The following is a 23,450-nucleotide window of genomic DNA, read 5'->3' on the forward strand; positions in this document are numbered from 1 at the left end:
AGCAAAAGGAAGTCCAGATGTCTATGTGCAAATATGACCTCTGGTGGGACAAGTCTATAGAGCATTGGTTTTCAGTATCATAGGCTATATTCTGTCATGCTGGTAACTCAGAACCTGTCTACAAACCAACCGTGTGTGGTTTCTCAGCTTTTTCATGGTAATAACTGAATGCAGGAAAAAAAATAAATAATCCATTAACACCTTTCAAATGTATCTGTGTATTTTATTTCCAAGGCATGAATGGCAAGACAGAAAAAATTGTGACAAAGCAAATGGAAACAGACTAGGACCTAAAATTGGATCCTGAATACTCCAAATAAGAGACGAAAGCCCACAGCAAAGGAGCAGTCCTGTTCCAGTTACCACTCTCAAAATGTGCATTAAAATCAGCCATATTGTTTCTCTTTCATCATTATCTCATGAAGAGATAGAACAGGAGCCATATCTGCTTTGGGAACCACAGAGACACGAAAATCCAGAGCTGATCTTCAGAAAGCTCAAAAAAAAAAACTAAGCTCAAGCTCAAAGAGGTTTATGTGAAGTCACAAAAGATGTCAAGTTGTAACACTTTACCTCTCTAACCTATTGGGCCCACAGAAGGAGGAATATCTTCTGTTCAGAAGAAGCACATTCTCAATCACGGGTTTATAAATCCTCACAGGGATGGATTCTGTAGTTCATTGGACTTCTCCTTCCCAGAGTTACTACAAGAGGCAAGCACTTCTCATTTGTTGCTTAGTGGTGACTTCTAAGCAGCAAAAAAATTCTGTGGGATCCCTTTAACACCCAGCCCTGTTATCTGTAAAAAAAAGAAAAAAGAAAGAAAGAAAGGAAAAAGATAAACCTTTGAGCACAATGCAAACATTCAAGTGTTGTGTAAAAAAAATATCATAGCAAACTATCCCTACATCAACAGTCTCAAACTATCTTACATCAACAGTCTCTTGCGTTAAGAAGAGCCAAGAAAAAGTCCTTACATGGAGAACTTTAGAATCTTAGCGCAGTAAGATCTTTAAGATTATTAAGTATTGGTCATCATTTTTGGCAATTTACACATTATCAGTGACGGTTACACGTGGTACTGTTTCACCTATACAAGTCACAGCAATTTTTAAACAGCTTTGCCCACGCAAAACAAATGTTAGGTTGGAAAGTGCCAATTCCCTTTTATAGCTGAAGGACTGAAGAAAGGAGATCAAAAACATTCATAATGACCTTCTGATATTTCATTCTCTTGTGGCCTCCTAAAGTCTGCTGCTTGAGAGATGTACTAGTTCTTGGCCATGGGAAATCTCTTCCAAGCACTGCTTTCCATTAGAAGGACTCAGATCTCAGATTAGAGCCCCAGCCCTCCTAGAATATGTCTTCATCTATTGCCAAACTGATAATACAGTTTAATATTTTTCCATTTCCCTCACTAATAGCCCTTCCCTTTTACGCTATGGTCAACTCCCAAGGAACCACAGCAACCACAACTGTAGTGCAGGACTGATAAATGAAGACAGAAAAACAACTCTGGATTCAAGAAATATGGATTGTTAATTATTTAAAATGTAGAGCCCACTTTTAACATAAGAAAAAAAAAATCTTACAATCTAGGGGAATGAGATGCAAAGTTTTGCTCTGATGACTTATTTCCTTACACTGTATTACATGCTATACAAACAGGCAGACATAGGAGCTGCAGGCCTGAGAGGTCTAATATCCAGAAAGATTTCAAATCCCATCACCTTGAAGATCTCTCCTGCTTGAGGCTCCTTGGCAAGGGTGGCCTCGTCCAGCCCATCGTAGGCAGACGTCACATACATCTCCGCGTAGTCCTTTCCTCCAAAGCAGCAGGAGGTGATCCTTGAAGTCGGCAGCCTCACAGTTTGGATTCTTTTTCCTGGGAAAAAAAAAAATATGTGACAGTTTCCAATTACCTTTTTTACAGGAAAGATACAAATGTGAGATTACTGTGAGTGAAGGGGGCACAGCTATGGTTGTTTACGCAGAAGGCACTGCCCTTGCAGTGGAGCCCAGCTCAGGCAGTGATCTCCTCCAGAGGTGCCCTTGGAGGCCTGGATGCTCAGGCAGGCTGTCCCACAAGCATGGTTCAGTCGGGGCAGGCCTCACCTGTCTCTGGATCGATGCGGATCACTCTTCCGCCATCAATGCAGGCCACCCAGAGCTTTCCCTCCACATCAATGCACATCCCATCGGGCATCCGCTCCTCTTCCTCCAGGTGGTACACCAGTCTGGGGCAGGCTGCAGGAGAGGCACAAGACAGCTCTCCAGGAATGTCTCGTTATGAGCAATGCACCCCTGAATTTAATTATCAGCAATTGCCTCTCTCTCTCAGGCAAAGATCAAGAATTGCACTTATTTTGAGGGCTGGCAAAGCCCCTCATTTTGATTAGGCCTGGGTACCACATGGGCTACGGCACAGGCCCCGCACCAAACATGTAGGCAGTGGCAGAGCATCACTGGGATTTCATATTTTGGGGAGAAAATCTTCAAAAAATCCATTTTAGAAATCCCTTCTCCTCAAATTTAGACAGCAGAGAAAGCAACAATATGAGTAACTGCAATTATTTTGTAGCATTTTCACACACGATTACATCAAGGTCACACTGACCAGAGCACAGGGGATGAAAGTTCAGCTGTTCCAACTCCCGTGGAGCATAACAGGTTGATACAGCCCAAAAATACTTAACAGTTTTGACTGAGGTTCTATCAGATAAGCTCATATTTGAATTTCCTTTCTGCATAAAAAATATCTGTCTAAAAAATGACTTTATGTGAAATTCATCCAACATGTTCAGTTAACTTTACCTTCAGAACTGAGAAACTTCGGTGGCAATGATAATTTGTTTTTTAGAATACATTTCTGTGACATACTTGCATGCTAATTCTGCATTCACATTTACGAAGTGAGTATAATTGAAGCATTCCAGTAGATGGCAGTCAAGAATAAACAACGCCCTTGTTAGCATAAACTAATTCCTGGGATAAATGGCTTCAACCTTGCAGCTCCTCAGGGACAGCTCTGAACACCAGCCATCTATCCAGCTAAAAGTGCCAAAGTCAAAGGACTGTCAAAAGATAGTCCACCAAATGTACCTGCAGTGTAACCAAACCTGAGAAAAATCACGGCCAGCCTGCTAAGAAGCTGTAAACACAAGGTAAGAGATCTGTCAGATAAACCACAACATATCACATCCTCTGGTCTTGCTGCAGAAAGAGCAAAAACACTCCTTGTGAACTCAGAAAAAGTGTGTGTACCGATCTTTCCAGTGTGCACATCATAGCTGAAGGCATGCACAGCGTACGCCAGGCTGTCAATGTGAAAGAAGGTCCTGTGGTCCAGGGACCAGTCCAGACCATTGGAGATGTCCACTTGGTCTAACTGTTTTATTACTGATAGGTCAGGGAAAAGAGTATAGAGAGCCCCTTGCCGTCTTGCTCGGATCCCTGGTGCTGTCTCCTCAGCCATCGTGCCTGAAACAAAAGCAGAAGTGTTGCTTAGGATGGAAAAGCTTGTTCCTACAGAAACCACGCCTGGCCAGAAGTTTCCTTTAACTTTTAGGAAGAAATCCTAGCAACAGGCATTGTTGTCACACTCCTTTAAGCTTTTATGACTTCAGCTATTATTCATTGGATATCGAATGCTCTAGTGTAATAGTCTGCCTCAAATAGCGAGTACATCTCCAACCCAAGGTAACACTCAGTGACAAAGTAGCTGGATTGTGGAGACATTGTGAGGATGGAGAGTTTGTAGAAATGGGCCCTATACACCAGAGGGTGGTAAAGGCCATGTGGGAAACAGCGGGGTGGTAGAAGGAGAGAAAAATCCTCGCCCTTGTGGCAGTGAGAATGGGGCAAACTGGATGCTGTCAGAGTAGTGAGACAGAGAAGAGGGGCTGTCCCAGGGAGGTGATACTGGCCAATGGTAGGACAAGCTTCTGTGTCTCAGTGAGCTTTCAGTCTTAGGTAGTGAGACTGAGAAGAAAGCCACAAGACACCAAAGGCTGAGGTTTTGCTTACAGTCCTCAAAGGGAAAAAAAAACAAAGGACGCAGGCAAGTGTCACATGCTCTTGTTTTTCTGTAGGCTACTTCTATTATTCAAATGCACTGTGACCTCAAAATATAGGTGCTGCAAATCACATGGCTACCTCAGAAAACAGTAAAAGAATAACAGAGTTATTTTTTTTTAAGTCAAACTATTCTTCGGTGTTGCACTCATCATTTAGTTCTGAATCAGCAGAGAGAGCTCTACAATGAAGGGTGGTAAGCAGCCTATAAGGAGCATTTACATTTTCTTTCAGCTGTGACAATCTGTTTCTGTTGGTCTCATATCTTGTAAGATTTCTGAGCTGCTTTTACAACATTTGGCCATACCTGCTGTTGAGATCACTGATCCACTCTGCACAGCTAGGAGCAGGTGTGCGAAGTGGATTTTCTTTAACTTCTCTCCTATTCTCACTCTGAAGTCCAATGACACATCATCCCTAAAGCATAACTGGGAGTCAAAGGTATTTGCTGATCTTAGCAAATATGAAATAAGATGACATGGCTGGCTGACAGATTAAGCGTGGGGCCATTTCCTCGCTCATCGGTCGCTCTCTGCTCCCACTGTGGATGGCTGTGTTTGGAAGGAAAACAAGCACAGGGGCACCCTGACTGCATCGGAACCATTGGCAGCCCAAGGCTTTCTGCCATTGATTCCCACAGGCTGACCACGTGCTACAGATTTTGGGGAAATGCCATCTGCCAAGCAGAAGCAGAGCCTTCCTGCCCGACAGTCCTTGTGGGCAGCCCCTGCCCTCATCTAGATCAAAGGATTCAGGTTTGCATGTCCTCCTCCATTGGGTGATGGGAGGCTGAAGCAGCAGCTGAGCGCAGCACTCACAAGATCACCCACACTGGCGACAGTGGTTTTTGTGGGGAACTCAACAAAGGAGTTGACGTGGAATAAAATGCACTACATAAAACACACCATCATTGGATCCTCTTTGCTCCAGAGGAAAATTCTGCTGGGACTTACCAGCAAAGTACCTCCCCTTTGGATCCACTTTGCCATCATTGAACCTGTTGTTGAGTTTATCCTGCTCAAGCTCAAGGATGGTGGTGACCTTCTGGGTGTCCCAGTCCAGAAAGGCAAACTTGGTGCCCAGGGTGATGACATAGCCCTGGGACTGCCGTAGGGCCACAGAGCTGACGCGGGCATCTGTGGGTGACAGGAAGCACAAAACGATAGACACCTCCAGGCCCACCAGGGACCCTGACTTCCCCCACCTCTCCAAGGGCACCCCTGACACAAGAAAGACCCAGCTGATGCAAACATGGCAAATGCAACATTTCTCCAGTCACCTCTGCAACACCCTCCCCTCTTAAGGACCACATCTTGCCATCTTCTTGTCCTCCAAATATCCCTGCCTCCTGGGCACACACAGCCCTTGGGACAAAACCTTTCCCTCTGCAGACACAGAGGAGACTCCTGAGACAAGCGCATACCCCTGATAGCAGTGCCCTTACCCACAGACACGCACTGCACCTCGCGGCTGACCGCGCTCCAGCGGCAGACTTTTTGGCCATTAATGTCGACGTAGACGAGCGCGTTCTCCCGTTCTTCCCAGACTGGGCATTCTCCCATCCGGTTCTTCTCCTTCACGACAGATTCAATTCTAATGGAGGAGGACATGGCTTGAGGGGAAGAGAGTCAGGAACTGGTTTAACAAAATGCTCTCCGTCCATGCATTTTTCATACTGACAGTGCTTGAAAGCGGGATTTGTGATTGGAAAAGCCCCTCAAATCCCAAACAGTAGAGTAATATAGGAGGCTCCCGTAGACATTTCCATGGTCTCAGGTTTTATCCTACCCGCTCTGGTTTGAGCAATCACCACCTTTACTCAGCTATTGCAAAACAGAGGGGGCCTTGGCACCCATAATCAGCGCTCACAGAGGTGCCACTGCTGCACCCACCCATCAGAGATGAGAGATGTGCTCTGGGAGCCGGCCAGCCCCTGACACAACGCTCTTCCTATAGCTTACTATTGTTTGCAGGCATTGTTTCCCAGCAGGTGAGCTGAGGATAAGATTTGCTGATAATTCATTAGCACTAAATACACTTCAAATTTAAGTGGGAAGAGCCAGTAACCACCATGAGTGAAAACATCCGCATTTGGGAGGCAGGGACCATTCCGGCACTTTGGTCCCAAGGTGAGGTCAAGACAATTGGTTTTGCCCTAGAATATATCCTTCTCTCCCCAGAAACAGTGTCTGAAGAAGATGCTGAGAGTGTGGGACCAACACATTAATCACTAATAAGCGATTTTGTATGTACACATTAAGGTATGGGGTGGTATTTATTGGACTTCATTGGTTCTTTGCCCAATTGCTATGTCCATATAAATGCAATATATACAGAGCATCTCTGGGTCTCTGCTTTGACACCAGACTCCGTTGAAGAAAAATGCAGGCAAAATCATGTCTAAAGTAAAAATCCAAATACACTACGAGATGCCAGAAAAAAACAACCTCCTAAAACCCCATTTTGTGCAGCACCTCACAGCTGCTGCCCACAGCACTAACATGTCAGCAATGAGCGTGCAAGAAAAAAATAATACTTCCAAGCAGAAGCCATCAAACCCTGCCATATTCTCCCCGAAAGGAATACAAGAGGCTAAAAACACCCTGATCACTCTGGCTGTGTCCCCTCTGCGGAATGTCATCAGCATTTCAGCCTCCTGAACCCCCTATGGGAGTGAGGCTGTGTGCGCTATTTCTTCTTAGGAATGAAGAACTGATGTCAAAACATCCACTTGAAAATGAAAAGCAAAGCCAGTACAAGTCAACAACTGGCCTTACAAGGCTCCTCTACCGTTTTACTCCCTCCCCTGCCAGCAGACATCAATTCATTCTTAATTTCAAGCCAGAACTCTGCAAAAGACAACAGACAGCTGAAGCTTTAATGCAAGTACAGAGCAACAGCAGCCGTGTACAGTGAGGAATTGTAAGCACCATCTTCCCTGGGCCATCAGCTGATCGCTTCCACCAAGCTGTAGGGCACTAATGCGAAACTCCGCGAGTAATCAAAACAACACACCTGCTGAGGAAAGGATTGCAGGACTGGGGCTGATGCCTCTTTTCCAACATGAAACTGGCTGCTGTTTTCAGAGCTGATTAAAAATGAGTAAGAGCTGATGCTATCAGCAGCAGGCAGGAAGCCGGCTGTGCTTTCCATGCAGTCAGCAGGAGAGGCCATGGGCCAAGCAGCACAACACATGATGGGAAAAGTCCTTGCTCAGTGTTTTCTTGTGTCATGAGAGCAGGAGAGGAAGAGAGACACTGCACCACACACATACCCTGGGGCTAGCCCCGTCTTCCCCAGTTTAGGGGCAAACTAGTATTTCAGCTGACAAAAAGGCGTGCTGAGGTGGCTTCCCAGACTTTATTTTTCCCCCTTGTCTGGCATTGGCCATTTTCTGGTCTATGGAAGTGCAAGTGGGTGATGCTGAGTGCCTCTCCCCACCCAGCCCTGCCCTGCAGAGGGAGGGTGGTCTTGTGTGAAATCAGGAGTTGGACTTGATGATCCTCCCAACTTGGGACATTCTATGATTCAAAGGTGATAACAATGTGAGGAGCAGATAGGGACATGGCAGAGACAGAGCCCAGCCAGGGGCAGCCAGGGCCACTCACAGCATTCTGGCCCCCTGGCAGAAGCCTGTCCTGAACTGGCACACAGGAACAATGCATTTCCTTACCTATGTAGGAACGTAACAAACACACTAAGTTCATGCTCAAATTACTCACCCAAGATAAGCAAATAACTGAGTTAGACCACAGCCATCATCGTTTCAAACCCACAGATAAAAACTTCAGAGCCCTAAGCCAGAGACCAACTCTAACGTTCCTCACCAAAGCCAGTAGCCCTGGTGACTTGACCTTCCCCAGCACACACAAACCAAGTCATGCAAAGGGAGGAAACCTCTGCCCCACCACAGTAACAAGCAAATTGTGCACACTGCCTGGCCAGCAAGCAGCTTGGGTGCAATTGGAGGCTCCTTCTGTCCCCCTGCCCAGGGACCCCCAGGCCCACAGCACTGAAGACATCCCCATACCACCCCAGACCTGATATACTCACCGGTGCGCCTGGATCCCAACAGAGTTCTGCCCCCAGTCCATTCTGCACCACCTCTTCGAGTCTTTCTGCCTCCTACCCCACTGACTCCTCATCTACCTCTACGCCAAGCATCATGTCTCCCAGCCCAGGGCACCGTTTTGATGTCCCTAGTGCCTCCCTTCCCAGAGGCCATCTCAGAGGCTTTGTGGTCTCTGGGCACAATGGTGCAAACCTGCAGCAACCCCCGCCATGCACTTTCATCTGCCTTTAACTGTCAGTTTGCAAAGCACAAACGTAAAGCAAAGTTGGCCATGCACACCCATACCTGTGTCTGGGGCTACCCACTCCCTTGCAGCGCTTCCTGCTGGGCTCTAGCCTTGCTGATCTGCTCCGGTGCTGCTTTTATAAGCCCCAGCTCTTCCCAACAGTGCAGCAGGTGGAGCGTAGCAAGGCACTAGCGCACATTGCATATTAATGCAGTGTATAAATACTGTTATTTCTCTCGTGTTACCTACAGGCATGCACTCAGACAATAGCACTGAATTTGTTACTGCAGCTATGCAAGTGTTCAGCAAATCTGTCGTTCCTCTCCTTTTTACACCAGACCCTGAATTACCCTTGCATAGCTTCTTCTCCTTACAGTACAGTCCAACTTTACTCTGGAAACTTTGCTTTGCGTATCATTTGGCCATCCCCAGCCCTTAAAGTCTTTCTTCAGCCAGACAGTCCCCACCTGCAGCCAGCAGTGCAGTCCTGGGGACAAGCAACATGGTTAGAGCTAGTGAAAGCACAGTCACTAACACACTCCAGAAAGCCACTCACCCCAGAAGTCCGCTCAATGGCGCTGTCTGAAAACCAGAGGAGGACTCCTCTCCTTGAGGGTTCACCCTGCTGTAGGACAGAGACGGTCCCGTCCCAACCTTCAGCTGGGAAGAGCTGAAGCTCCCCCAGGCACACAGCTCTACCTGCTTTTATTCTGGCAGAGCTCTTTTGCCTGCAAAGGATTATTTGAGATTTCCCCAGCTTGGTTGGGAATAAATATGCTTCACCTATGACTATAGATTTTGGTCACGAGGATGAAAAAGCCCTCAGGGCACAGCAGCTGCTCCTCCTGATACAGTTTCTCCTGTCATTGGGCTCTTGCTCAACCCTACATGAAATCAAGTAAGTGCCATTAATAAGACAAGGCCTGAACAAAAGCCAGGAAGCCATGCAGGGAGCCAGCAGGTGGGAGGGAAAGGCTGGGCAGTAGAAACCTCTCAGACCATGTGTGGGCCCATGCTCTGTCAGGAAGCTCCAGTTAGAATATGACCCAGTTCCCAGGGCACTGGAGGCACCTCTGGCTTTGGCACTGAGGACTGCCGCAGTGCAGTCCCACCAGGTTTTGGTAATGTGGTAAGTACAGCTCTGCCAGCAGAGTGGGCTCTTCCTCACCACTCCGTGCCTGTGAAACCAGTGGGAAGAAGTGCAGCAGGTATTCTATGAAAGGGAGAGATGGCATTTCTTCCTAGAATCTCTAGCTAAGTTTCCTGTGCCTGCCCACCCTCCCAGAGCAGTGGGCACAGAGGTATGTGCCCAAGGTGCCTTCCTGCAACCCCCCACACATGGAGCAGAGGATGGGGACATAAAGCAAATTGCAAATGAGACAGGAGAATAAACAATAAAAAGATGTTTGTAGAATCACAGAATGGCCTGAGGTGAAAAGGACCTCAAAGATCATCCAGTTTCAACCCCCTGCTATGTACAGGGTCGCCAACCACCAGACCAGGCTGTCCAGAGCCACATCCAGCCTGGCCTTGAATGCCTCCAGAGATGGGACATCCAACATCCCCCTTAGGCAATCTGTTCCAGTGCGTCACCACCCTCTGTGTGAAAAACTTCCTCCTAATATCTAACCTAAACCTCCCCTGCCTCAGTTTAAAACCATTCCCCCTTGTACTATCACTATCCACACTCGCAAACAGCCGTACCCCCTCCTGTTTATATGCTCCCTTCAAGTACTGGAAGGCCACAGTGAGGTCCCCTTCTCTCCTCCAAGCTAAACAAGCCCAGTTCCCTCAACCTTTCCTCGCAGGAGAGGTGTTCCAGCCGTCCAATCATCTTAGTGGCCTTCCTCTGGACCTTCTGCAAGAGCTCCACATCTTCCTTGTGCTGGAAGCCCCAGGCCTGGACTCAGTACTGCAGATGGGGCCTCACAAGAGCTGAGTAGAGGGGGACAATCACCTCCCTCTCCCTACTGGCTACCTCTCCTTTAATGCAGCCCAGAACACAGTTGGCCTTCCAGCCTGCAAGTGCACACTGCTGGTTCACGTCCAGTTTCTCATCCACCTGGACCCCAGGTCCTTCTCCACAGGGCTGCTCTCAAGATCTTCTCTCAGTCTGTATAAATACTTGGGATTGCCCCAGCCCAAGTGCAACACCCTGCACTTGGCCTTACCGAACCTCATTAAGTTCACATGGGTTCACTTCTCCAGACTGTCCAGGTCCCTCTGGAAACAAAGTATTTCATTAGAGTAAAAAGTCACAATATCCAATGGTTTATTAGGGTGAGAATCTTTTACTACAACAAAATATACCATTAGATATTTCAGTCTAAAAATATTCCACGTATTTCATTATTTTTTCCTCCTTTCTTGATGAGATACTGTAATTGTGTTACGGTTTCAAGGCAAAAGATGCTGAACACCCAGATAAGACCTTCTGACTTGTCTTGCTTAAGTCAGTTTTCTCGAATCCATTCCAAAGAGTACACACCTAACCCGCAAACGGATATGGTGGGATTCCTTTCACCCCAAGCCCAGTGATCTACCAAAAAAAAGAGAAGGGAGAAAAAAAAACATAAATGCAATAAGTCGCCACTACCAAACATTCCTCTTTCACAATCAGACTTGCTTTAATTTAGATGGTGTCCAACCTGACATACTACTGCATTGTGTATCCAGCAGCTTATCACAGGCTGGAATTTCAACCCACGCTCTCTACACACTAAGCAATCACAGGCCAGAGGCCACTCCTCAGTCCATCGTCCATTTCCCAAAAGCCTCTTCTCAGATGCTGCCAAGCCTTAGTTCTGTAATGCCCAATGTAGCTTTTGGTATGCACCTATACAGGAGTGAGGGGTCTTAAAAACACAATCCTCAGGTGATACATCTTTTAAAGAGAGCATTTAGTTATATCTAGAGGATAAATAAAAGCAGATGTTTTTATCTGCCATTGTTTAGGGTAATAAATAGAAAACTCCCTCCTGGGAGGGGAGCAGTAAGAAGAGGTGAGGGCGTAGGAAATTTGCACTGCCAGCTACAATATACCATGTATTACAGTGCCTATGGGACATTTCCTGCCCCATTTTATTTGCTGGTATGGATATCACTGGTAATAAATTTTAAATAAAAAAAAACATTGTCAAATCTCTGAATACATTTATGTTTCTCCTCCTGCAACAGGAATGAAAAATATGAACTTCACATGTACGGATGACACTCTAACAACCACCCTCCTCCTGCTTCCCACCACTCCAACTGTTGTGTTGTCTAAGTGCAGGAGGGAAAAAATAAAGAGCCTTCTAAAACGAAAGGAAAAAGACTCATTCACCTTGAAAACCCCACCAGCCTGCGGCTGCCGTGAGAGCCACTCTCTATCCATCCCATCGCTGGCAGAAGTCACATACATCTCTGAATAATCCTTTCCTCCAAAGCAGCAGGAAGTTGTCTTGTCAACAGGAAGCTTCACCGTCTGGATTCTTTTTCCTGGAGAAAAGCATGCATGCTGTTTCTTGTTTGTCTGCTTACAGCAAGAAATTTAAACAAATTATTGCAAATAAGCCCCGTGGAACCTGGCGTTCCGCAGAAGCAAACAGGGGAGGCCCTGGGAGGTCCCATGCTGTGTTTCAGCACACGCACGGACACCGGGACACAGAAGGCAGGTTTCTGTTAGCCACACTGCTGCCGACCGGGTGTTATTTGACAAGTTTCAATCTCAGTTATCACAAATGAATCGTGGCCCAAAACCCAAATTAGAGCACGTCCTCTAATTAAACGCTAACATCCATAGCACAGACATCCACATCTGAGCTCATCATCTAGGCTGCCATATAGGCAATGGAAATGAAATTTAATTCCTCCCTAAAACAGGTCACATGAAACCTGCCCCAGACCTGCTGACTTCTCTGTTTTAACTACAAAGGAAGCCCGGAGCAAGCAAAGCTCGTGCAGCTCTTGCTATGCCGCCACTGCCTGAAGTTAAGGAAGATTAATTCCTAGAAGATTTTCCTGAAATTTTAATAACCTTTCAAATACAGCTTGCATAAAACAGAGATCACGGGACACGTCTGAAGTTTACAAAAAACTCAGGGCTACCATAAATATTATGCATTTATTATGCCAAGAAATAACTACCATCCTAATGACAGAAGTAAACAGATTGCCTCTGGTCTTAACCAGAAGATTGCTGAGACACTTCAAAGCAGATTTCTCTACAACTCCTCCAAATTCTGGGCAATATAATAATGGCTTGTAGCCATCATGCCTGTCTTGTTTACCTACAATTGACCTTCACTTTCTAGAAATACATATGAATCCCTTACAAAATATGTAATTTCCCTGGCTCTTCAGTTATATGTGCACAAGGCCTGGTCCCCTTACAGTAACACACTGTTCAGTGATGTGTTGAAACTGCGGGATAGCAACCTCGATGTTGGGAACTCGACAAAAGAGAGAAAGAATGGAAAATCGGGTCGGCTGAACACCTGTGAGAAGTTTTTGGTCAGCTTAAGAGTAAGGTAACGTTTCCCAGGATGTGTTCATCAAAGCATTTTTGTCTTACTTATTGTGTCCTTGAAAAACTTTTGCCTCACCCAACAAGCTGCGCTTTGGTCTTCTGCAATGCAGTATCAGTACTGCAAAGAACTGACAGAAGCACACATCATATGGCTTCACCTGTTCCACAGTACTGAGCGAGGCACAGTGAAAAAGAAAGACGTAGCTGTAGGTGTCATAGTATCATCATAGTATCATAGTATCGTGCGAGTTGGAAGGGACCTTAGAGATCATCGAGTCCAACCCCTAAGATTCGAGCCCTCTGTGTAGCAGCGCGGCACTTCTACCACTTGCGCCACAGGGGGGATTCGAACCCGGGCCTCTGGTGTTGCAAGCGGCAGTTCTTCCACTGCTTATTTCCAGAGAGTTGGAATAAAAGGTCCCTTCCAACTCAAAGGATTCTGTGACTCTACTTTTATTAAGCCACTGGTGCAGTTCAGACACAATTTTGGCACAGGCCCACCTGGTTGGGGTTGCTACTCCCCAGGGGTAGTTTGGGCTCTGTTTTTGGTGTGAGAAGTTACACTGGCTGTGCAGTATAAGTCACGGTATGGCACATGGTGCAGGACTAAGGGACCTATTTTGCTTGCTAGCATGAATGTAACCCATAATTCCAAATCTTGGGACTGAGAGGGGTGTGTGGGCTTGTTTTTGTTTTGCTAAATGCCCTCACACAAGAGATTGGATACTTTTATACTGTCTTGCCTTCATTTCCAAAATAAACGAAAGAAAACAGCGAGCTAACAGTGGTGAAAGAACCTCTTGTATGAAATAGGGAAGTCTGACTCTGTGATTCCTGATGTTGCATAAGAAACTTCTTTGATGCTGACCCACAGTAGAAATCAAAATAAATGTTTAGGAAAAAAAAAAAATCATAACCAGTGTAACGGCGCTTGGGTTATATACAAATGTGGTCATTCCCTTCTTTCCCTGAGAAAAGTAAATTTATCTAAATATATACAAAAATTGGGTGAGAAGAAGCCCTGTCTGTTGCCTGGGAGTGACAAGGACCAAAATGAGTTCCAAGGCAATGATCCTGCCAACTGGCTCCAGCAGCACTTAGTGGTTACTCAGTCAGCTGGAAGTGGAGGGATTACATGGCTAAATGGGTTATGTGGTGTCTTGTAAAACACTCCAGAGGCCACCCTAAAAAAAAAACTGTCTGACACAAAGTCTGAGCAGAAAGGAGAGGGAAGGGCACTGAGAGGCTGAAAACATGCATCAAAAGAGAAGAAGCATGAGCCCATGAGATAAGGGAAAAGGTCCTGATTGCATTTGCAAAGTGGCCCCAGGGGAGAACGGCCTAGATGATACTGTTTACAAAACTCTGAGATGAGCGATGTCTTCCTGGAGATGTGAGAAAATCCACACCTGGCTGCTCTGAAATCCACCTGAAAAAGTATTTTTCTATGTTTGGTTTCTGTAGATGAGAAAAACCTTAATAAAAATTTCAGACACTCCGTATAATCAAGGGATATAAAAAACAATCAATGAGGAAGAATTGGAAAATAACTAATTTCCCATTAAAAGGCATGGTTTCATAAAACCAGGTCACTAAGTGACTGGAAAGTAAGACAAAAGTCAGCACACACACAAGTTAGACATCCCCTTTGAGCCCTTTGGAAAGCCAGTGGTGTCAGTCAGCTCAGCCTTTCCCTGTAGCATATCCTGAATCCAAGGGCAGAAGCCACCAAAGCTAAAGAAGCCCCAACCTGAAAACCTGCTTCACCCTGAACCTCAGAAATTACATTTAGAAAAGACACCGAACCAACAAGTTTTCTTGCCCAGAGCTGTTGGGATCTTGCAGCTGGAGCTTCGTCCTCCTGGGGTTGTGTCCCAGGAGGACAAGAGGAAGTCCCACAGGTTGGCAGAGCCTTGGGTGGGTATAAATAAAAGGGAGAAGGGAAAAGGCCACCAAAACCTCAGAACCTGGAGGAGTCGGAAGAGAGGTGACAGCCTACTTGGTGCACACATGTCAGGGTCTGTAGCATACTGCAGAACAGGCTCACACCAAGGGATGCTGGCATCCCTTAGTCTGCAGCCCCATAAAACCCCATGAGTTCTGTTAGAGCAGGACCAGCGCAGTAGATCCCGCACTGCGTTATGCAAACCTGTGCTGTCTGAGATTTGTCAAAAACAAGTTCTCATTCTCACTCACTGGCCCCTTGCAGACAGTGTGGTTCAGTCTTTCTCAAGTGCTTTACAAGCGTTTATACCCAGACAAAATCATGCCTGGCAGACCACCAAAGATGAAATGGGAGGCTCAGACAATGGGCACACCCAAGGCATTACTGTGGGAATGATAAAATGCTGTGGGATTCATTAAATATTTTTTTTATAATTTCAGTTGCAAAATTTATCATGTAAATAACGTTCAACAATAAAAAAAAAAGATAAATGTTGCTGGCATCAGTGCCATGTGAAACTTGTATTAACTTCAGCAGGGTGCCCAAAACAAAATACCACATTAAAAAAGCAGGACAAAAAAAAAAGGCTTAAATCACCATTACCATTTCATAGCTTAATAATAATTTCCCACGTCATTTATTATAAGGTAAATACTGATGTTCAATTTAAGGAATGCAAGAGGATGGTAAATCTTTGGTGGGTACAAGAAGATGTCACTGTGTGTGCCCAGCTAGCACTCACCCACCACTAAGAGTGATAACACAGATGAGCTGCCCCTCAGGCAGCTAGGAGAAATCTCTGGATCCACTGCCCTCATCCTTATGGCAAATTTCAACTTCCCAGACACCAGCTGGAAACATCATACTGCCATGACAAGCTAGTCTGCAGAATTCCAAAAGAAAGCTGAAGATCACTTCCTGTTACAAGTACTTAGTGAGCCAAGTAGGAAAGGTGCCCTACTGAACGTGTTGTTGAGAACTGAGAAAGCTGATAGTAGGCAGCGATGGTAGGTGGCTATCTTGGCCACTGTGGTAATGAATTATCTGAGTTCAACACTTCTGGTGTAAGAAGAACAAGGGCCAGCAGAGTTGGTGCCCTAGGAATCAGCTCTGGAGCTGATTCACCTTTCAAGAGCCCAAGAGCAGGCAATTTCATTATGTCAACAAGCCATACTGGCCAGTGCGGTGTCAGACAACAAAATAGGCTGTTCTTAAATATGTCAAGAGTGAGAAGAGGCCTAAGGTAAACACTGGATTGGTGCAGATGGTCACCTAACAAGTAGGGATGAGGAAAAGTCAGAGTCATATTCAGTGCCTTCTTTGCCTGTATTTAATATTTATGTTAATATATATATATTAATATTAATGACAGATCTTGAGCTGCCCAATCCTCTGAGATGGAAGACCATGACTAGGGGAGCACTGACTTCCCATTTCTGGCCACTGAAATTGTAAGGGACTATTTGTAACAATTGAATGTTCAGAAGTCTATGGGGCCTGACAGGAATGGACTTCAGAGTGCTGAAGGAGACAGCACATTATAGCTGGACAACTCTCAACAGTTTACCAAAGACTGTGGAAGTCTGGTGAGATCCCCACTGATTGGAAGCCAGCTGATGTTACACCCAGCTACAAGAAGAGCATAAAAGAAGATGTACAAACAACAGAGCTGTTAGCCTAAACTCAGTACCCAGAAAAATTATAGAGATCGTTCTGGGTGCTACAAAAAGAACTAAGCTATTATCAGGCACAATCCACATGAGTTCATCAAGGGAAAGTCCTGTCTTAGTGATTTGATATCTTTATGCAGTAAGGTCACCTGCTTGGTGGATGAAGTGGATGTAATCTTTCTTGATTCTAGTAAGGCATTCAATATCATCCCTCACTGCATCCTTCTAAACAAGTAACCCAGCTATGAGATGAATGGGTACATGTCACGCTACACTAGATGTGGAACTGGCCTTGCAGTGGAATCTAGATAGACTAGAGCATTGGGCAATCAGCAATGGCATGAAATTCAACAAAAAATGCTGGGTGCTTCATCTCACTGCTCCCTGCAGCTCCCTGAGCAGGGGAAGCAGCGGGAGATGATGGGCTCTGCTGCTGGGAACTGAAGGCAGGACAGAACAGCACAAAACTACACAAGGGGAGGTTCAGACTGGGCATTAGGAAACATATATCTGCTGTTTAGGTGGTCAGACATAGGAACACGCTTCCTAGGGAGGTGCCTGGAGTCCCACACCTGTCAGCGTTTGAGATGCATTTGGACAATGCCCTCAGTAATATGCTTTAACTTTTGGTTTCCACTGAAACCATCAGGCAGTTGGACTTGATGGTCTTCACAGGTCCCTTCCAACTGATCTAACTATTCTCATGTTCTATTCAAATGTTCTATTTTAACTCAATCAGTTCACCACGTGTAACAGTAATTCCCCACGACAGCTTTACCTTTTCCAACCCAACAGAGGCTGGGAGCAATGGAAGCTTATTTACACAGCTAATCTAGGAGCAATAACAGCCACTTGTTTAAAATAAATAAATCAATAAAAAGACTTTAAAAGAACAGTCGTACCATTTCTGTGTTGAGGGGAGGAGAAAAAATTACTTCTTTTTTTCTTTTTTTTTTTTTTTTTTTTTTTTTTCATAGAATCACCAAGGTTGGAAAAGACCTAAAAGATCATCCAGTCCAACCGTTCACCTATTACCAATAGCTCCCACTAAACCACGTCCCTCAGCACAACATCCAGTCTTTCCTTGAACACCCCTAGGGTCGGTGACTCCACCACCTCCCTGGGCAGTCCATTCCAGAGCCTGACCACCCTTTCCGAGAAGTAATACTTCCTGATGTCCAGCTTGAATCTCCCCTACCACAGCTTGAAGCCATTCCCTCTGGTCCTATTTTTTTTTTAATGCAGACTTTGCAAGGACTCACCTGTCTCAGGATCGAGGCGAATCACTCTCCCACCATCATAGCAAGCTACCCAGAGTTTGCCTTCTGTATCAATGCACATCCCATCAGGAATGCTCTCCTCTTTTTCCAGTTTGTATATACTCCTACGGTTGCCTGCAGGGTAGAAGAAAAAAGTACAACTAAGAGATGCTCTCTTCTGTGTATCACTCATGCTCCATATTTAGAATAGAAACTAATGATTTAGAATATATATAAGATATATACATTCAGAACATGTAAGATATATGTGCGGTGGCGCAGTGGTATAAGTTGCTGCTTGCAACACTGGAGGCCCGGGGTTCGAATCCCCCCTGTGGTGCAATTGGTTGAAGTGCTGCTCTGCTACACAGAAGGGCTTGAATCCCGGGAGTTGGACTCGATGATCTCTAAGGTCCCTTCCAACTCGCACGATACTGTGATATATATTCAGAACATGAACTATGTATTCTAAAAGCAGACTTAATTCTTTCAAGTATGGTTTGCTTCCAGTCAGAGAACTGGAGATTTTCAAACAGACTGCTGAAATGTGCCAATTATCAGTGTTACAACACAAAACTGACCTTCAGCAACATAAACTGAGAGTTTATATAAACAGAGAGTTAGGAAAAGCAATAACTTCAAAGGCACACTGTCAACTTAAAAACAAATAGTTCTATCTGAACTTCTATCCACTGTTATTAAAGAAAATTAAAACCAACTTTCCAACACTGTTTATTTTATGCTCTGACAACTTCAATGTTTCTCGTATGTTGCAATGCTTTTAATGAGTTTCCTTTGTGCTCCCAGGGATTATCAGATTGCCCACAGAAAAATAAGCAGGGGGAAGGAGGGAGAACCACACCATTTCCTAAAGAAAAAAATAAATCATAAACCAAAAACACAGTAAAGACACCAGGACAAGATGCTACACCTAAAAATGACTTAAAATGTTTTAAAATTAACAACATTTCAAATTGACAGGGTTCTTTTAAAGGCAAAATCCCACAGTCTGTGTAATCAAAAGCAATTTCTTAGTCCAAGTCACTCAAATCTTTGTTTTGCCCAAGCAGGCAGGAGCCCTTGTGGGCTTGTTTTGCTTTGTTTTAAAGAAGCGAAGGAAGAAGGTTTTTGAGTTACTGATTTCCAGCTGTTGCTAAGATGTGTCTGCTTGGGATTTAAGAAACAAAATCGAGTGAAAAAAAAACCTGGAGATGCCTAGCAGCAGTTTTGAAAAGCTAGCCTCGTGCAGCCACAGAAATCTAAGCATACAAGGAACACTGTCCTTTTCATGGAGGCAGATCAGATATACACCATGTTTAGTAACAGCAGTCCAGACTACTACTCAAACTCCATCGTGCAATTGAAATATTTTATATTAGCAGCTGCTTCTGGTTTGTTCAAGATACAGGCCTATGGGGGAACAGAGGAGTTTTAATATGGCTTCTGCTGCTTTGTTCTAAGGAGGACTCTGAAGCAGCGCATGCAAAGCTCAGAACATAATTCATCCTCTTGGTAATAACCAGAATGAAAACTAACACCATGTTCTTCAAGCACAAATAACTATTTTAAAATAACACAGTTCATACCAATTTTTCCAGTTTGGAGGTCATAATCAAATGCATCTACTGAGTAGGACAAGCTGTCAATGTAAAAGAAGGTTTTGTGATCCAGTGACCAGTCCAGCCCATTGGAAATGTCCACCTGATCAAAGTGCTTCACCACAGAGTGGTCAGGGCAGAGAGTGTACAGGGAGCCCTGGTGTCTCTCCAGCACTGCGGGTCGAATCTCTTCAGCCATCGTACCTGTGCGGGGCCATAAAGCAGAACGCAGGTTCAAAAGGAATGAACAGGCTTTGGTGGCAGCCCCTTGCTGTGATGATGCCCACAGTGTCAGTAGGAGAAGAGAACAGCGGAGGGGCTTGAGAAATTCAGGGAAGAACAAAAGAGGAATCACGGATTTCAGAAGTGCTTGCATCTAACAGATGCCAAAACAGAGCCTTTGTTTTGACTGCTGAACTGAGGCAGAAATGGCACGCAGTGTGACTTCTGCAAAACGCTTTTACTTTCAAAAATAAAGAAAGGTGTTGGCAACACTTAATTTTCAACATACCTTAACATTTTGTGTTGAAGAAGCATAGGAAATACTTTCCGCCTCCCTCAGAAATTGTCTTACAAATAGAAATCTCACCTTTGGAGCTTTACATTGTCAGCTGACAGCGGGTCTTGAGAGGATGTGGAAAAGCAGGCTAAGGTAAGCCTGAAGACCTAACTGCACAGCAGGTGCACAGAGCAGTGCTTTTAAAGCCAGGAGAGAACCAGAGATGGCTGAGGCAGGAAGGTACCTCTGGCTGTCATCTAGTCTCACCCCTGCTCAGAGCATGTTGCTCAGGACCAAGGCTGGCCTGGTCTTGAATACCTCCACAGATGGAGACAGCACAGTTGCTGTGGGAAACCTGTTCCACTGCCTAACCATCCTAACAGATGACCAGCAACAGAGTTCTCTTACATTTACACTACACACAATTTCCTTAATGTCAGTTTACAACCTCTTGTCCTGAGTACCAATGAGCAGAATCCAGCTCCACCTCTTTTGCCAGCACCTCACCTTCTTACAGTCATGGTAAGATATCCCTGAGCCTTCTCCTCTCTGTTCTCCACTATTTCCATTGGCACTTTGTCAGCACTCAGAATGAGCACACCAACAGATGAGCACACCAACAGGGTGAAGACAAGGTGTCTTAAACAAGGCAGACTCTGAATAGTAGTCCTATTTTATGAAAAGAATGCTGATTAGGTGGTGGCCAGGTGATCCAAATGCATTTCTAAATGGGACTAAACTCTGATGGAAGACAAGAATATCCTTATTATAAACTACATGTAAAAATACATGTGAACTATATAGTTTGTATTACCAACACTGCATCTCCAACTGACTGCTTTATACTGACAGTAAAAGCACAGAGGAGGAGCAGGGTGAGCACTGGGCAGCAGCAGAAAGGAGCCGGATGCAGCATACCTGCAAAATACCTCCCTGCAGGATCTACTTTCCCATCGTTGAATCGGTTGTTTGCTTTATCTCTGTCCACCTGAGCAATGGTGGTTACCGACTGCTCTTTCCATTTCAAAGCAGCAAACCTGGTTCCCAGTGTGATGACATAATCCCCCGACTTCCAAAGAGCCACAGAGCTCACGGGAGCATCTAGAAATGGGAATGGAAGAATGTGCCAGTAATGGCAGATTAGTATTCAGTAGTTAAATAAACAGGAATAAAAAAGAAGAAATGAGTGTGAAGATAACATCTCTGTAAAAGCCTCCAATCAGATGCAACACAAAGGAGAGCAACTTTAAATACAGCAATAAAACCCAAGATAGGATTTAATAGAAAAGACTTAAGAATATGCACGGGACTGATGACCAACTCATTAGCTAGAACATTTGCTGAATTGATAGCTTTGGAGAGATATAGTTCCACTAATGCTTCCAACCACCATAAGCCATTGGTGCTACCAAAAGGAGCCACTCTTCTCCCCGAGCTGCAGGGTCAGAGTGCCACCTGCCCTAGAAGGCTTTATTGGGGAGCATCCGTTGGAACTGCCCTTCTTTGCAACACCGTTCTAAGCTGCACAGGAAGGTGGCTGTAAGGTCATAGCAGGGCTCTGCCTGATGAACGGGAAAGGGCACCTGAAGCTGTTGCTAACTACAGGGCTACCGTAATTCTCTGCGAGCTTCAGTAATGCATCATTTCTCTCTCTTTTTCCACTTTGGACATCAACCCATTATTTTAACCACATGGCACTCTCTGAGTGTTCTTTTTCTCCTGTCTATAAGTTGTGGTATCCTCAAAGGCACAGCTACTCATTAGGACTATTTTGCTACTAAACAGAAGAAATGAAAGGAAGTAAAAAAAGAAAAACCCAAGAACTCAACCTGCAGAGCAGCTACTTTAACTGCTATCCATCCTACATTCGCAGAGGCTGATCGGGAGACATGACAGCAGCATTTTTGTATCTAAATGGGGACTATAGGAAGGGGACAGACTCTTTAACAGAGTCTGTTGTGATGGGACAAGGGGAAATGGTTTCAAACTATAAGAGATTTGGATTAGGTATAAGGAAGTTTTTTTTACAATAAGGGTGTTGAGGCACTGGAACAGGTTGTCCAGAGAAGTGGTGGATGCCCCATCCATTCAAGGTCAGGCTGGATGGAGCTCCGAGCAATCTGTCGTACCCGTAGGTGTCCTTGTTCATTACAGGGGGGTTAGACCTGGTGACCTTTAAGGGTCCCTTCCAACTCCAACAGCTCTATGTCTCTATAATCACACCACCTGTGCAGCCCGAGACAGGGATGCTGAGGGTGGGTAGCAGCACTGCTGCAGCCAGGTCAGGGGAAGGGAGTTCCAAGTCAGCATCACTTCTCCTCTCATCTCGAAACTGGTAGCTCTGCTGATTTTAGGGGCAGAAAGTCCTGATCAGTGCACTGCGAGGTGATGGGTGGGCAAATCAAGTGGCTTTCACCATGAGTTACTGAACGTGAGACAGCACTAAAACCCAAGTTAAACTGTGTCAGGAGCTGCCCTGAGACAGACCCATAGAAGTTTACATTATCACTTTCAGAAGTCAACGTACAACTGTTTTATTCGTGCTAGCACTCTTCTGGAATAAAGCCCTCATCTATTGAGCACAACCAACTATCGAGCATCACCAAGCACCACAGCAGCTCCTTACCCACAGACACAGCCTGCACCTGCCCGCTGGCCGCATCCCAGCGGCACACCTTCCTGCCCGTGATGTCCACGCACAGCAGCGAGTTCTGCTTCTCGTCCCACACCGGGGACTCCCCGAGCCTGTAGCGGTCACTCCCGATGCACTCAATCTTAACGGACGACATGCCTGATGGGGAAAGCACAGCTATACACAAGCTATACACAAGCTATACACAAGCTATACACAAGCTATACACAAGCTATACACAAGCTATACACAAGCTATACACAAGCTATACACAAGCTATACACAAGCTATACACAAGCTATACACAAGCTATACACAAGCTATACACAAGCTATACACAAGCTATACACAAGCTATACACAAGCTATACACAAGCTATACACAAGCTATACACAAGCTATACACAAGCTATACACAAGCTATACACAAGCTATACACAGCAGCGGGAGCACAGCGCGGCCGGGCACACTCAGTTCCCCACCGCGAAGCCGTCCCGGCCCGCACGGCCCTCCCCGGCCGCTCCGCCGCGCCTCCCTCAGCGCTTCGGCTCCCACCGGGCGTTGCGAGTGGAACCTGAAAGAAAGAAAGATCCGATCGCGACAGTAACACCGTACCTACCTACAACCGGACCACACCGCCGCACCGACGCCGCCGCTCTTATACGGCGGGAGGCGGGGAAGGCGGCAACGCCAGCCCGGGGCCGAGGGGCAGCGGCGTGGGGCCGGGCCTGGCCCGCGGCCCTCCCCAGGGTGCTGCGGGGCGGGGGCCGAGCCGGGTTGGGCAGAGGGCCGCCGGCGGCGGGGTCGCGCAGTTGCAGCGTTCCTTCAGGAGGCACTGAGCCCTGCCCGTAAGACTTGCGCTCCGGACTCCTCGCAGCTTTGTTGCCCTTCTCTGGACAAGCTCCAGGGTCTCAATGTCTTTCTTGCAGTGAGGGGCTCAAAACTGAATGCAGTACTCAAGGTGTA

The 23,450-nt window shown here is 45.8% G+C and overlaps 2 protein-coding genes across 4 annotated transcripts; both read right to left on the reverse strand.

Annotated features, from left to right (window-relative positions):
• Window positions 1-206: 206 nt before the first annotated feature.
• LOC140258701 (regucalcin-like) lies at window positions 207-7,126 on the reverse strand. Its single transcript, XM_072349248.1, has 7 exons — window positions 7,090-7,126; window positions 5,519-5,686; window positions 5,028-5,210; window positions 3,265-3,480; window positions 2,116-2,247; window positions 1,731-1,885; window positions 207-799 (listed from the first exon to the last, which is right to left on the reverse strand). The coding sequence occupies exons 2-7, from the start codon at window positions 5,682-5,684 to the stop codon at window positions 749-751; spliced, it is 903 nt and encodes a 300-aa protein (XP_072205349.1). The 5' UTR covers window positions 5,685-5,686; window positions 7,090-7,126; the 3' UTR covers window positions 207-748.
• A 3,503-nt stretch (window positions 7,127-10,629) lies between these two features.
• Window positions 10,630-23,218, reverse strand: LOC140256781 (regucalcin). Of its 3 annotated transcripts, none has more exons than XM_072345580.1 (7): window positions 23,104-23,218; window positions 22,480-22,644; window positions 20,772-20,954; window positions 19,343-19,558; window positions 17,760-17,891; window positions 11,698-11,852; window positions 10,630-10,911 (listed from the first exon to the last, which is right to left on the reverse strand). In XM_072345580.1, the coding sequence occupies exons 2-7, from the start codon at window positions 22,640-22,642 to the stop codon at window positions 10,861-10,863; spliced, it is 900 nt and encodes a 299-aa protein (XP_072201681.1). In that variant the 5' UTR covers window positions 22,643-22,644; window positions 23,104-23,218; the 3' UTR covers window positions 10,630-10,860. The 3 variants fall into 3 exon arrangements, with proteins under 3 accessions (XP_072201681.1, XP_072201689.1, XP_072201697.1); XM_072345588.1 differs by having other exon boundaries at window positions 22,967-23,107; XM_072345596.1 differs by lacking the exons at window positions 10,630-10,911; window positions 11,698-11,852 and adding an exon at window positions 14,081-14,311.
• Window positions 23,219-23,450: the final 232 nt, after the last annotated feature.

Source organism: Excalfactoria chinensis, chromosome 1 (genome assembly GCF_039878825.1).
Source record: "Excalfactoria chinensis isolate bCotChi1 chromosome 1, bCotChi1.hap2, whole genome shotgun sequence".
Classification (NCBI taxonomy): Eukaryota; Metazoa; Chordata; class Aves; order Galliformes; family Phasianidae; genus Excalfactoria; species Excalfactoria chinensis.

Bases quoted from the DNA above. Each gene is read 5' to 3' on its own strand.
- LOC140256781 (XM_072345580.1), bottom strand. From the start codon at position 22,642: ATGTCGTCCGTTAAGATTGAGTGCATCGGGAGTGACCGCTACAGGCTC. The intron at 20,955-22,479 runs GTAAGGAGCTGC...TCCCATTTCTAG, and splicing joins GGTGCAGGCTGTGTCTGTGG to ATGCTCCCGTGAGCTCTGTG. The intron at 11,853-17,759 runs GTGAGTCCTTGC...GCTTTTCTCCAG, and splicing joins TCGCCTCGATCCTGAGACAG to GAAAAAGAATCCAGACGGTG.
- LOC140258701 (XM_072349248.1), bottom strand. From the start codon at position 5,684: ATGTCCTCCTCCATTAGAATTGAATCTGTCGTGAAGGAGAAGAACCGG. The intron at 2,248-3,264 runs GTACACACACTT...CCTCTCCTGCAG, and splicing joins TGTGCACACTGGAAAGATCG to CCTGCCCCAGACTGGTGTAC. The intron at 800-1,730 runs GTGATGGGATTT...TTTTTTTTACAG, and splicing joins AAGCAGGAGAGATCTTCAAG to ATAACAGGGCTGGGTGTTAA.